Source organism: Artemia franciscana, chromosome 16, assembly GCF_032884065.1.
Source record: "Artemia franciscana chromosome 16, ASM3288406v1, whole genome shotgun sequence".
Classification (NCBI taxonomy): domain Eukaryota; kingdom Metazoa; phylum Arthropoda; class Branchiopoda; order Anostraca; family Artemiidae; genus Artemia; species Artemia franciscana.
In genome coordinates, this window is record NC_088878.1 from 14791479 (window position 1) to 14806068 (window position 14590).

General features: G+C 34.8%; 1 protein-coding gene across 1 annotated transcript in view; it reads right to left on the minus strand.

Annotated features, from left to right (window-relative positions):
• Positions 1-3073: 3073 nt before the first annotated feature.
• The window catches only part of LOC136037113 (protein-glucosylgalactosylhydroxylysine glucosidase-like), a 122063-nt gene continuing 110546 nt past the window's right edge, over positions 3074-14590 (minus strand). Inside the window, exons 12-15 of the mRNA XM_065719584.1 lie at positions 13750-13982; positions 11177-11342; positions 9040-9165; positions 3074-4888 (exon numbers count right to left, since the gene is read on the minus strand). Of these exons, the coding sequence (XP_065575656.1) occupies positions 4689-4888; positions 9040-9165; positions 11177-11342; positions 13750-13982 (725 nt within the window). The 3' untranslated portion in view covers positions 3074-4688. The remainder of the gene's footprint in view (positions 4889-9039; positions 9166-11176; positions 11343-13749; positions 13983-14590) is intronic.

A 14590-nucleotide genomic window follows, 5' to 3' on the forward strand; every position in this document is an offset into this window, starting at 1 on the left:
AGAAGGTCTGAAATTTCGGAAGAGGAGGGACGGGAACAATACGTGAGGCAGAGCAACAGCGCTATACATACGACCAAGGACGTCCCGACGGTAAAGACCCCGAAAACGAATTAAAAGACCAAATGCCTTGCGTAGTTTCATCTGAACATGCTGAACCAGGACTGGTTTGAAATCTCTTTTCGAAGCAGCATAAGGTAATCCCAAATAAGTGACTATTGGCGACGACTGAAAAATAACACCATTGCCACAATCGAGAGTCGCCCTGACATTATCCTCTAAACAATTTACAACAAAAAATTGACATTTTTCAAAACTGATAGAAAGGCCCAAACCTTTTAAAACATTAATTAAAATATTAAAATTAGAAACAAGACTAGACTTGGACCGGCTTAGAAGGATAATGTCATCAGCATATGCGATGTAAGACAGATTTCGAGATAATGAAACAAACGAGCAGGAAAGAGAATTAAGGGCAGTAGCTAAACAAGAATTGAATATATAAGGAGAAATAATTCCTCCTTGTCTAATTCCTCTACACATTTGAATTAATTTGGACTGAGATGAAGATGAACTCGGACAGATACGGATCTTTAAACCAGAATACCAAGAGCGAAGGACTCGTATGACAGCTAGGGGCAATCCAGCATGGATTAAAGTGAGCAGAGCGGATGCATGAGAAATGTTATCAAAGGCCCCTTTGATATCAATCAAGAGGGCGTAAAGCGGTTGACCAGAGATTCCCGCTTCTTCAATAACTTTGCTGAAAGATGCATGGGCATGGTCACATCCCAAACCTCTCTTGAAACCAACTTGATTAGAACCAGTGTCAAGAATTTCAAGAAGATCCTTCAAACACAACTCAAACACTTTCCCAATCATAGAACCCCTAGTAATTGGCCTCCAGGAACTACAAGATGACAAGTCTTTTTTCCCGCTCTTAGGAATAGGCGTAACTATGCCAATATAGAATGACGATGGTACTAAACCAGTAGTAAGTAAAAGGTTGAAAAATGCCAGTAGAGTAATAAGAAAAGAAGAAGGAGCAAGTTTGAGGTGATTAGCAAATAAGCCATCATGATCCTTAGCCGACTGCGCCTTTAACGTTTTGATTGCTCCACGTAACATATCCTCAGAAATCCTGTAATCATTTGAAAAATTCTTCAACCTTTCATCTAATTGCAACACAACACTGTTAGAATCGTACGAAGTCGACAACTTAGAAAAATAATTTTCCCACTCTTTCAGCGATGGTGTGGAATTAGTATCAGGCATGTTAATCCGCCTATTGCCTCGGAGAACATTCCAAAGGAGATTCTTGTCCTTGTAGTTATCAATATTTGAAGAAGCTTCTTCTATGACCAGGTTATTATGACGACGGAGCTCTGCTTGGAATTCAGCCTTTCTCTTTTTCATTAGCAAAAAAACTGGATGCGAGTCTCTTGGCTTACCGAGGGCCCGCCATTCCCAATACGCTTGTTTAGCCGCCTTATTAGAATTTACCAAAAAAGGATTGAGGCTCCAAAAAGGTTTCTGCGCGCACAATCTTATCCTATTAGTAGGAAAAACTGCCGCAGCACCATACTTTAAGCAATGGATTAATTCAAAATAAAGACAATTAATAGTCAAAGAGGGATTACTATCCATTGAATCCAAACTATCAGGGATATAGACTTTATCAATTAAAGTCCCAACTCTTTCTTGGTAAAGCGGTCTAAAATTTGGATTCCAATCAACCCGATCAAAAAATTTAGGAAGCTTATTACCAGAAAAACGAACTGGGGAAGGGTGAGAAGCCAAAGGGGGTATAAGGAACTGACGCGGCATGTGGTCACTAAGGGGGAAATCTTCGATTACAGTAACCACAGGCAAAGGATCACTTGGGTTAGAAGAAAAAACATGATCAATATTAGTTGTACTACCACTCCAATGAATATAAGTAAAATCCTGGGACTTTGGTAAAACAGAAAAATTAGGAAGACAAGAAGATAAAATTGTACCCCTTTCATTTGCTATATTTGGATCACAGTTAAAATCACCTAAAATATAAGTACGCAAATTTGACTGTAAACTAGAGACAAAACGACTAAGATTAAAACAGCATTGAGTAAACGCATCAAAAGAAATATCATCATGGTAATCAGTCGGAAAATAACAATTAATTAAAACTACGTTTGAAAAACTACAAGCTAAAAAATGTGTATCAATTGCTAGAATAGCTGCATTAAGAGACTTGGGTAAAATAGTAGCTAAACCACCGGAGGGCGTCCACCAGTCGGTGTAGCGGGAACAGCAAAAATGTCATGCTCAGTAGACAGACTAGAAAGCAGATTCAACGAATGATCAAGGAGGTGGTGTTCCTGAAGACATAATAACGATGATTTTTCATTCAAAAAACTATGAAGTACAGGTAATTTCCCTAACACACCATTTGAATTAAAGGACGTAATACAAAGTAACTTTGTATTATGCCAATCTCAATTATTGGCACTTTATGCCAATATGTCAATTATGCACTTTATGTCAATTATTGGCACTTTATGTCAAACTTTGCCAATCTCAAGGATTGGCAAAGTCCTCCCTCCCCCCAGACCCCTGGGGCAAGGGCTTTAAGTTATGCCCTGGGGGAATACAAGGGTTTTATGAATGGATGGTTGTATTGAATTCATGTGGGTCTCTTTTGATTTTCAATTGGAAGTTATCGGCCCTTTTTACGAGTCATAGTGATTTAAGAGAAACCAACCCCCGCCCGCACACCCAACATTTCCCAAAACAAACATCCTTACTCATGTAATTTCTGCTCCTTTTGAGTCTGACTCAATTATGTATTATAATTTCTGTTCTCTTTTGCGCTCCAGTTATTTGTCAATGCTGATTTCTGGTAATTTAACGCTTGGTCGATTATTTTATTTTTGCACATATTTGGTTTAATATTTGATTTAAATTTTCATTGAAAAACTTATTTTTTTGAAATTTTTTTTTAATTAATAAAAATAAATGATCATATTGTCCTAAACAGCTAAGTAGAAATCAATGGTCTATTCCAAACTACTAAATATAAAGTCTCTAGAATTTTAATCACTCAACATTTATTAAGGAAAATATATATATTTAATACAAAATAGTCTCCACATTCTACACCAATTACTACAATAATAAAAATTAAAGCTATGCATCGAACTTCTACGATAAGAGCCAACAATTACCAATAAATCCATTAGAGAAAAATAAATCACTTTTCTTGGATGTTACTAACCGAATTATTTAACTTTATTTGAGAAATACTGGGCATGAGGTAAAAAAAACAAATTCAAACCAAAATCTAAAACCAAGAAATGAAAAAAAAAAAAAAAAAAAACAATATGCAAATGTGCTACTGTGACTGAGCACCACAGATGCTAAATAGAGTTGCTTCAATGAAACAACTGAAGTGTCTTTGTGGGTTCAATAAAATCAACCCCATTTTCAATCCTTAGCCACACATAAAAGAAATAAGAGACAAAGCAATGAAAATAAAAACTGATTTGCTTCTGGAGCTTATGGGGCCGAAGAGGCCCACATTATTAGCTTCAATCTTGAATAGTCAATTGAGAATGTATACCAACGAAAATTTTCAAGTTAAACAAGTTGCTAATAGCTAATCAGATAATTTTTCAGAATAAATAATTAGCTAATTTCTTCAAAATTAAGGTAAAACAAAAACGAGTTTTAACTGAGTTTCATTAGCAATAATCGAGTTTTCGATTCATTAGTTGAGCACAGTCATTCAAAAGTTCTTGGAAAGTTTTAAACATTGATATCACATTTCTTGTCAAAAACATTTTTTTAAAATTTTTTAAATGTAAAAAATAAGACACCCAATTTTGCAAGAAAGAAAAACTTTCGCTTTATCGAGAATTAAATGAGATTTCTGAATGTGGAGTGGACTCATCGATGTAGCGTGTCAGGGATTAGACATTAAGTATGAAGAAAAGCCACATAGCGTCTTTTGAATTGCGAAGGTCAACCTGTCTTTTTTTCAACTAAGTAGTCTTATGAGCAATTGGCAAGGCAGAGAATTTTCTAACTTTTTTTCATATCATAGCCATAACAAAGGAGGAAAAACAAAATTATGTTTAATAAAATATCCCACAACATAACAAATTTCAACAAAGCAAATTGATTCCAAACTAACCTCGTGTTTGGGCTTTACTTCTAAGAAATTATAAAAAGGATCCTAAGAGAAGCCATTAATTAACATATATTAGAAAATTATTCATTTTTAGTTCAACTGAACTCTATGTTTACATTATTTCCATCCTAGTTTTGCATATAAACAGGTTATTTCTTGTACTCGAAACACATTCCGTCATTAGTTTAGCTCAACTATTAAAATCACAACAAGTTTGTCATCCATAAATTGTTATTGATTCTATGTAAGAGTTTATATACAAGAAATATTGAAAAATAAGAAAGATACAAAAATAAGAAAAAGTTAAACATCTGTTGAACACTTCCTAAGAGCTGCTAGTATTTTCTATTTCTTTTCTTTCAGTAACAATTTTCGAAAACAAAGTGTTTATAGAAAAAATAGCTTTCTATTGAAAAAATATCCTTTATTTAACAAGACCCTTTTATGTATAACTTTCTTGACATTACACAGTAATGTAAAAGTAAAAGTAAAGGAAATCTCTGCCGCAAAAACAATCAAATCAAGAAGACAAAAAGAATCGATTAAAAACTCGAATGACTAAAACAGTGGCAGAATACAATAGAGCAAACCCTACATCTTTGGTTATGGCAGCTTTATTAGGCAACCCTCCAAGGGTATCTTCTGGCAATGGACATTCAGATTGAACAGATGCGGATATTCGAATATAGCTTCTGTTAAAGTTTCCTTCCCAAACTGGATCTAAAAAATGCAATGACATTAGGGTAATTTACCAGCTAGCTGTACCTTAAAATATGGATTTGACTTGAAACAAAGTAAGCTTGACAAACATTCTCTTGCACTAGTGCACTAGAGACCTTGAAAATTCCTAAATTAGGCTATATTGGCATCTAGTATATAATCTATCTAACATAGATGTCATTAATAGACCATTTGGCGTGATCAACAAGAACGGCTGAAAACAGTGTTTCTCAAAGAAACAATGATTAACTAAATAATAACAGCAGCAAGGAGAAAAAATACATGCCATGCTGGTTGGTAGTAGCCGATAAGACGGCAATAAGGGGATAAAAGGGCAGCATGTCAGAAAACATCTATAACTGCAACTTGCATTAAAACAATAAAATTTAATGTACTTTAATCCCATTTTTTATAGGCAGGTCTTCTACCCTTAGTGGTTTATCACTATTTCTAATGATTATTTTATTGACTAGTGATTTTAGTGTTTTTTTTTTATTTTATTAGTGGAGCTCGAGAACAGTGCAAAAATTCAAGCAAAAAAAAAAAAAACACATAAACGCTCGACTCAGAACAAAATTAGTTTTGGTATTCTAGTTTCGACCAGACAGTCTGCAAGAAAGCAAGCATATATTACCGTTTTCATTTACACAGCTTTTTGCTCCGATTTTTCGAATTTCTACATTTGTAATACTTTAATCTAGCTGTCTTAGTTGGTCCACATGACGAGTCTATTTAGCCAGGTGAAATGAGATGAAACATAGTACAATGCAATATAATTCATTTCTGATTGAGATGTGTTCACTCAGCTACTAATATCTAAGCGATTTCTACCTAGCTCATAGATCCAGAGGAGACATTTGGGTCCCAAAGCCAGAAAACTACTACCTGATGATACATCCCAGAGAGCACCAGTCCGGGTGACAACGACCAGTTTTTAGTAAGAATACCAACCTAAGCAAATCACCATTCGGATCACCAAAGTCACCTTGTATTTGAAATTGAAAAGCTTCCAATATCAGTTGTGCAAGGAGATATGGGTCAACTAGGTCATTGGATACGCGTAACTACCAAGACTAGTGCCACATTATCAAGTGATTTATGGGACCATGAAATCTGCAGTATAAGCAGGAAAGAAGGTTGCCTCTAAGAATTTGGGTTCCGTTTGAGATCTGTACCACCAGGATCAGGACTGCAGTTGAGGTCACACAGTCTGTTCCTTTGATGATGAATCAGATAAAGCACAAGTGGACAACGATAAGATACATCTTTGTCCTAATCTAACAAATGAGAATATTTGAAGACAAAATATATATAATATGGTTTATTGATATTGAAGAAATATACAAAATGCTGATTTAGAAGTGAAACTACTATTTTTTTTGTTATGCAATTTTAGATTTTACCATTTCAATAGCTCTTGTCTTCCTGCACGTGCCTAACGGTCGCTTCAGAATTAAACAGTTCGTGGTAACGAACTGTAGTAAGAAGCGACGCGGCTCAAGAATAACTGAAACTCTCAAAAAAGGTATTTTGATAACAATATTTACATCAAAAGAATCGCATTTTAATGCTGATTTTAAATATATAAGTTTACCCATCAAAACCCATCGTCTTACCCATCAAAAGTTACGAGCCCGAGAAAAATTGCCTTACTTTAGAAAATAGGGGGAAACACCCCTAAAAGTAATACAATCTTAACGATTGTAGATAGGGGGAATCTACAAAAATATGGAATTTCGCATTTTTTGTCAGAAGACAATTCACGGATGCGTGCTTATTTTTTTTTTCCCAGGGGTGATCGTATCGACTCAGTGGTCCTATAATGTAGCGAGAGGGATCATTCTAACGGAAATTAGAAGTTCTAGTGCCCTTTTTAAGTTACCGAAAAATCGAGGGCACTAGGCCCCCTCCAGCGCTCATTTTTTCCCCAAAGTCAGCGGATCGAACTTCCGGGATAGCCACTTTGTTCACCATAGTCAAAAACCTAATAACTATGTCTTTGGGAACGACTTACTCCCTCACAATCCTTGTGGGAGGGACTGCAAGTTACAAACTTTGACTGTTGTTTACATATGCTAATGGCTATTGGGAAGTGTACAGATGTTTTCAGGGGGATTTTTTTTGGTTTGGGGGGGGGGGGGAGAAGTTGAGGGGGGTTACATGGGAGGATCTTTCCATGGAAGAATTTGTCATGGGGGAAGAGAATTTCAATGAATTATTTGAAAAAATAATAATTTTTTCAATGATCAATAATCAATGAGCATTATTTGAAAAAAAACAGTAAAAAATTAAATATGAAAAGTTTTTTCAACTAAAAGTAAGGAGCAGCATTAAAACTTGAAACGAACAGAAATTATTAAGCATATGAGGGTTAACCTCCTCCTAATAGATCGCTCTTTACGCTAAAGTAATTTTATTAATTTCAACTATTTATTCTACGGCCTTTGTGATTCAGGGGTCATTCTTAAGGAATTGGGAAAAAATTCAAGTTTTAGTGTAAAGAGCGCAGTATTGACGAGGGGATGAACCCCCTTATATACGTAATAAAAACATACGATAATAGAAGTTTGTTACGTAAGTTAATTCGTAAATTACGTATAATTTTTACTAATAAAAAAATTTGTAAAACATTAAAAGTTCTAGTTGCCTTTTTAAGTATCAAAAAATTGGAGGGCAACTAGGCCTCCTCCCCCACTCCTTTTTTCTCAAAATCTTCTGATTAAAACTATAAGAAAGCCATTTAGCCAAAAAAAGAAAATTAATATGCAAATTTCGTTTTCATTATTTATGTGCGGAGAGCCAAAATCAAAACTTGCATTAATCCAAAAACGTTCAGAAATTAGATAAGAAAAACAAGTTTCTTTTAATTGAAAGTCAGGAGCGACATTAAAACTTAAACCGAACAGAAATTGTTCCGTATATGAAATGGGCTTTTCCTCCTTAAACCCCCGCTTTTTACGCTAAGGTTTTGTACTGCTTTAAAAAGTAGAGTTAAGAGAAAGAGTCAAACTTTAGCGTAAAGAGCGGGGGGTTAAGGATGAAAAGCCCCTTTCATATACGGAGTAATTTCTGTTTGTTTTAAGTTTTAATGTTGCTCCTTACTTTCAGTTAAAAGAACTTGTTTTTTTTTTGTTTAATTCTAGATAATCTCAAACAACTTGTTTTAGATGAGATTCTTTCACAAAAATTAGGAAAAAAAAACATCTTTGGGACACTAGTGCAGACACATTCTACCCTGATTAAGGATATCAACAAAATACGCCTGGTGAAGGGGAGTTTCATGGCTAAATGCAACGCAATTTTATGGCATTATTTTCAAAACTGAAATGATCTACAAGCCTCCATGCGTGGACATGTAGCATGAAGAACACTGGAGAAAGAAATGGCTGTCACACTATAAGACATTGATGTGCACTTATTATACCTTGATAAGGGATATTTATAGAATGTTCCTAGGGAAATGGTGTTTAACGGCTCAGTAAAATCTACCTTTATTCCATTGGATTGATCTCCAAGCCCCCTTGCGTGAAAATATGACGAGACGATATTTATAGAATGTTCCTAGGGAAATAGTGTTTAGTGGATCACTAAAATCCACCTTTATTCCACTGGATTGATCTCCAAGCCCCCTTGCGTGAAAAAATGGCGAGACGATATTTATAGAATGTTCCTAGGGAAATAGTGTTTAATTGATCAGTAAAATCCACGTTTATTCCATTGGACTGATCTCCAAGCCCCCTTGCGTGAAAAAATGGCAAGACGAAAATTGGGGATAGAAATACCTCTGTCACTATGGGATACTGGTACACACTTGTCCTACTTTGATAAGGTATATCTATACTGTTTTTATGGAAATGATCTTTGACACCTCGATAAAGTAAACTTTTATGCTATTTTTTTCAAGAGACTTGTATCCATCTCAGCTCCCTCCTGATTAAATATGGCATGACCAAAAAAAAAATAAAAAAAAAAAATGTCTGTTGCACCTAGAAACATTTGTGCACATATGCTCTTCTTTAATAAGGGAAATCAACAGAATGTTCCAAGGGCTCAGTAAAGAGCAATTTACGCTGTTTGTCTTTCGACTGGACTGGTCTCCGAACCCGTGTTCAAATTTGACATGACGAAAACTAAACACAGTTATAACTTACCTGGAATAACAAACTGTGACTCTCCTTCCACCTGTGAAATTGTTAAGTTGCAATTTCCTTCTACTCGAAGCAAAATATTTTTTTCATTTGCAACTGCATTGATGGCACATCCATGATAGTCAAGACCTGAAATGAAGTTTCAAGGGTAAGAAAAAAATATCAATAATAACAGAGCAATATTTTAATAATATTCTTTGGTTAACTGACATTTCATATTTTGTAAGGAATAGTTATCTGATAGATTCACATGCCCATAAATATTGTCCCATTTCTCAGGGTTGATCCATATCGGTCTTAAAAGTAGCCATTTTCAGATTCAAGTTACCGTATTCTACTAGTCAATCACTAGTCAATCAGAATACAGGTGAGAATACAGCCTTGTCTTCATTTTAGACTTCATTAGGTGAATTTAGCCATATGATGTCAAAATAAGTGACCCAATCAGAATGCACTCAAAGAGGGTGGTTCTTCCCTGCTCCATATCAAATTTGTATTGATTGGTCGTTCTGGCGGCACTTGAACAACTTCCCCAAAACAGACAAACGAAGGTACAACTTAAGAATAAGTTGCAAACCGTTTTCTATGTTAGGCATAATGTCAGCAATTCCGCAACCATAGGATGAGTCTTTGGTCTTCTACTTTTTAAGAGAATCGTTTTTTCACGTATATCTGGTTGTCTTGACCTAGTATATCATGTGCATCATCATTGAAAACTTTTGGGCAGCCCAATACATTTTGAGAGCGTTGTCATTTCAAGGTTCAAGGTTTTCTAGTATTACCTTATTTACACAACATATTAAATTCCCACCAGACAGAAAATTCGACAGAGTAGGAAACGAAAAACCCCTAACGTAAATTTAAATTATTCGTACCTCAACTAATATTCCACATATATATGTAATTGAGCCAACATCTTTAATTTTCTATTTCAAACTACCCTCAAAAACGAAATATAGCTTAAATTATGTATAATTAAATATGAATAAAACTCAACTCATCGTAAATATTGAATGCTCTATAAGCTTTAGATTAATTTGGGAGTTCAGAGTTAAATCTGAATGAAACAATCTGCCATGAAACAATGAAAGTTACTCAATCGTCAACTTACTTATTTAATAAAACAGTTAGTCAGAGGTAGCTATTTACTACCAGAACAACCAAAGGAAATTTAAACTGGACAATAGATGACCGATGAATAATGTTCTGAAGAGAGTTGAACATAAAAAGTCAAATACGCTACATTGGTTTTATTATGAACGGCTTAATGATATGTTTTAAATCTAACCATGCTAGTTCTTTAACAATTGCGATTTATTCTTCTCTGCATAGTTATGCAGGTTTATCAAAGTAAGGGTCCCCTAAGGATAAACAAAGGCAATGTTTTGAAAAAAGGAACACTTTTTGCCTTTTTTTTCATCAAGTCAGACCATTGTTAATCATGATTCTTACTCTTTTATTGCAAAAACTGTATTAGCGCATTCCTGGTTTGATTTTTATTCTTAACTAGAGATTTGTTTTCCTCTCTTAATGGTGTATCCATTTTCTTTGCTTTCCATAAAATTGAAACTTTATAAACAAATTCAAAGTTGAGGAAAGACGAAAGTAGATCACTAAAAAATGAACGTATGCAAGCTGCTTGAACTAAAGGTCTTAAATTCAATTTTGAGTCAAGCCAGCCTGCCATCTTTCTGGAGGAAGGCCAAAAGTGTTCTTCTGTTGCTTATTTTTACACTTTCGCCCAAAAGGTTATGGTGACCCTGTTACTACTAATATTCTCAATAACTTCTTGATTAACTTGGATATATTCAGAGCAAAACATGGCATAATAGATGACGAATAGATGACTAATGATGATTTGATTGATGTTGATATATCTACATTAACTGAATGAATTGGTCAATAGCTCTTTGGGGTTAAAACAGGAAAACACCCTTGGGGCACCATGATCCTTACTACTTTCAAGAAAAAAAAAAAAACGATTCACAACTATGATATTTCTATACTGTTGTGACCTTTTTTCGTAAGAGGTCTGAAAGAGAAATAAAAATGCTTAAAGCCGAGAAATGAAATGCATAAAAGGGTCTGGTGGGGGGGTGTACGGGAAGAACATATACACTTTACCAAAGTAAAATCTTACCTTTTATAATTATACTAGTCGTCTCCAAAGGTAGTACTGGATTAAGAGACAAATGATCCATTTTTAGACGAATTCCAAAATATCCAAAGAGTACGGATTGAAGGAATCCTCCCATTCCGGTGATAAAATTTGTGGCCCCTTCTTGGTTTTGAGCTTCATTCCAAATCTTAAAAGAAATATACGAATTTCTCGTATAACTTCAGTATTAATAGCAGCTAAATAAAAACAGGTCTGCTCTGGTATCCTAGTTTTCGTGAATGCATACGCAGTGGATACAAAGTAAAGATAAATAATCAAACAGTTCGTGGTAACGAGCGACCCGGCTCAATAGTAACTGAAACTCTAAAAAATGGAATTTTGATACCAATAGTTACATCAAAAGAATCGCATTTTAATGCTGATTTTAAATGTATAAGTTTCATCAAGTTTAGTATTACCCATCAATAGTTACGAGCCTGAGAAAATTTGCCTCATTTCAGAAAACAGGAGGAAACATTCCTTAAAAGTAATAGAATCTTAACGAAAATCACACCATCAAATTCAGGGTATCAGAGAATCCTACAGTAGAAGTTTCAAGCTCTTATCGATAAAAGTGTGGAACTTTGTATTTTTTGCCACAAGACAGGTCAAGAATGCGTCTTTATTTGTTTTTTTTTCAAGGGTGATCGCATTAATCCAGTGGTCCTAGAATGTCGCGAGAGGGCTTATTCTAACGGAAATTAAAAGTTCTAGTGCCCTTTTTAATTGACCAAAAATTGGAGCGCTCATTTTCTCCCCATTATCACCGTATTCAAAATTCGGCTTTAGCCATTTTATTCAGCATAGTAAAAAACCTAATAATTATGTCTTTGGGGACGACTTACTCCCCCACAGTCCGCGTATGAGGGGTTGCAAGTTACAAACTTTGACTAGTGTTTAAATATAGTAATGGTTATTGGGAAGTGTACAGGCGTTTTCAGGGGGATTTTTATGGTATGGGGGGATGGGTTGAGAAGAGGGGATATGTTGGGGGAACTTTCCATCGAGGAATTTTGTCATGAGGGCAGAAAATTTCCATGAAGGGAGCGCAGGATTTTCTAGCATAATTTAAAAGAAAAACAATGAAAAAATTAATATGAAAAAGTTTTTTCAACTGAAAGTAAGGAGCATCATTATAACTTGAAACGAACAGAAATTGTTACGCATATGAGGATTTCACCTTCTCGTAATATTTCGCTCTTTACGCTAAAGTATTTTTAGTAATTTCAACTATTTATTCTACGGCCTTTATGATTCTGGGGTCATTCTTAAGGAATTGGGACAAAATTTAATTTTTAGTGTAAAGATTGCGAACCTCATATATGTAGTAAAAACTTACAAATATAGAAGTTTGTTACGTAAGCTAATTCGTAAGCTACGTATATTTTTACTAATAAAAACGTTCTTAAAACATTAAAAGTTCTAGTTGCCTTTTTAAGTAACCCAAAAATTGGAGGGTAACTAGGCGTCCCCCCACTCCTTTTATTCTCAAAATCGTCCGATCAAAACTATGAGAAAGCCATTTAGCCAAAAAATAAATTAATATGCAAATGTCGTTTTAATTATTCATGTTCGGAGAGCCAAAATCAAAAGATGCATTGATTTGGAAACGTTCAGAAATAAAATAAAAAAAACATTTTTTAAAACCTGAAAGTAAGGAGTGACATTAAAACTTAAAACGAACAGAAATTACTCCATATATGAAAGGGGCTGTTCCCTCCTCAACTCAGGTGCTGTTCCCTGCTCTTTATGCTAAATTTTTTACTCCGGAGTAGGCCAGTAGGCCAAACTTCGTTGAAACATACAGAAATAGTTACAGTTTTGATTTATTTACAAAGATTAGACATGTTTCGCTGCTCCAATGGCTAATAGTAGTTGTTTACACGACCTGTTTGTAGACTCGCATAAGCAAAAATGTTGACCAATTAAACTCACTGAAACCTGCGATGTTTCGTAAGATAAAAAATATTGTAATGCATAAAAAGTGATCAGAAATGACATTTAAAGGCTATAAATAAGTTAAAAAAAAATGTAACAAAGCAATATACAATCTTACATTATAATTACTTTTTAAATGAATATTTGCATCGTTTTTTAAAAAAGAAAGTGATCCTTGTCCTTCTCAAACTCAGCATATCGTATCGATTAGTTCAATCCATTTTCCACCTTTTCCTTTAGTCCTAAAATTCTTGCCATACCAAAATTTTTCTTTATGAGCCTATTATTGAAATAGCGTTTGGCAAGCAGAAAAGTTTTTTTTTCCTCCAGTTTCTTATTCATCCAAACACATATTCTTAAAGATCATCCAATTGTTCACAATTTATACCAAGCAATAATTCAAAGGCACAATCAGTATAGACCTTGAAGTAGCGGATCGGCAGACCTTTCCAGTGGGATGGAGGGAGAGGTACAAGATCAAATAAAAAAAAGATGTTAGAATGTAATATCTATGGGTTTGTAAATTTTATCTCAGGCTCCTACATTTAAGGCACTTACTTACCTTAAATGGCTCCATTTTATACATTTATAATCCTACATTTAAGGCACTAACTTACCTTAAATGGCTCCATTTTATAAGGTTGATAGCTTCTATTAAACATTTCTTCGGCTTTTTCCATGTTCCCCAGTTCAATATGGCCAATTGCATGCATACTCCATGTCATGGCTGGTCCGTTTGAACGTGTAACATTCTCATAGACATCCAAGTCTCTTTGACGTTTTATTGGATCAGTCACGTGCATTAGCGGAAATCCGAGTAATACAACATCAGCTTGCTTAATAGTTTGTCCTGAAATCACATTTGAGTAAATATAATATTGATTGTTCAGAGCAGGGATTTGTGTCTTGAATATATGAAGCAGCGGGGGCATCCCCTTGAATATTAAAAGTTAATAAAATATTTATCACATTAAAGCCAGTGTAAATGAACGAGAAGAGTGGGGAGGGAAGTTGGTCTGGAATTTTCTACAATCTTGCCCACTCTCCGAAGGTTATTCTTGCTTCTTAGCCTTCCTTGGATGAAATAACTGCTGCATTCATGATATTCCCCCACTTTGTGAGGTCATTCAAGATATGCTAAAATGACACATAAATTTGAAAGAAAACGAAACTACAAATAACTCCGCGATTTTTTGGATTGTGAATATGAACCATTGTATAGTCAAAAGACACTGCTAGTCAAAAGATGATTTTGTCAATTAGTTGATCATTTTTAATGACTATTTCACCGATCGCGAATGCAGCAAAGTCGTAAGAATTGCGATGAAATTTCAAGAAAATCAATACATCCACATTTCTTTATGGGTCCAGTTTCTGTGAACTTACTCGTCCAATATATTGGAGAGAGGAAGACCTCAACCAAAGGCATAGAGCCTGCAAACAGTCCACTGACCAGGG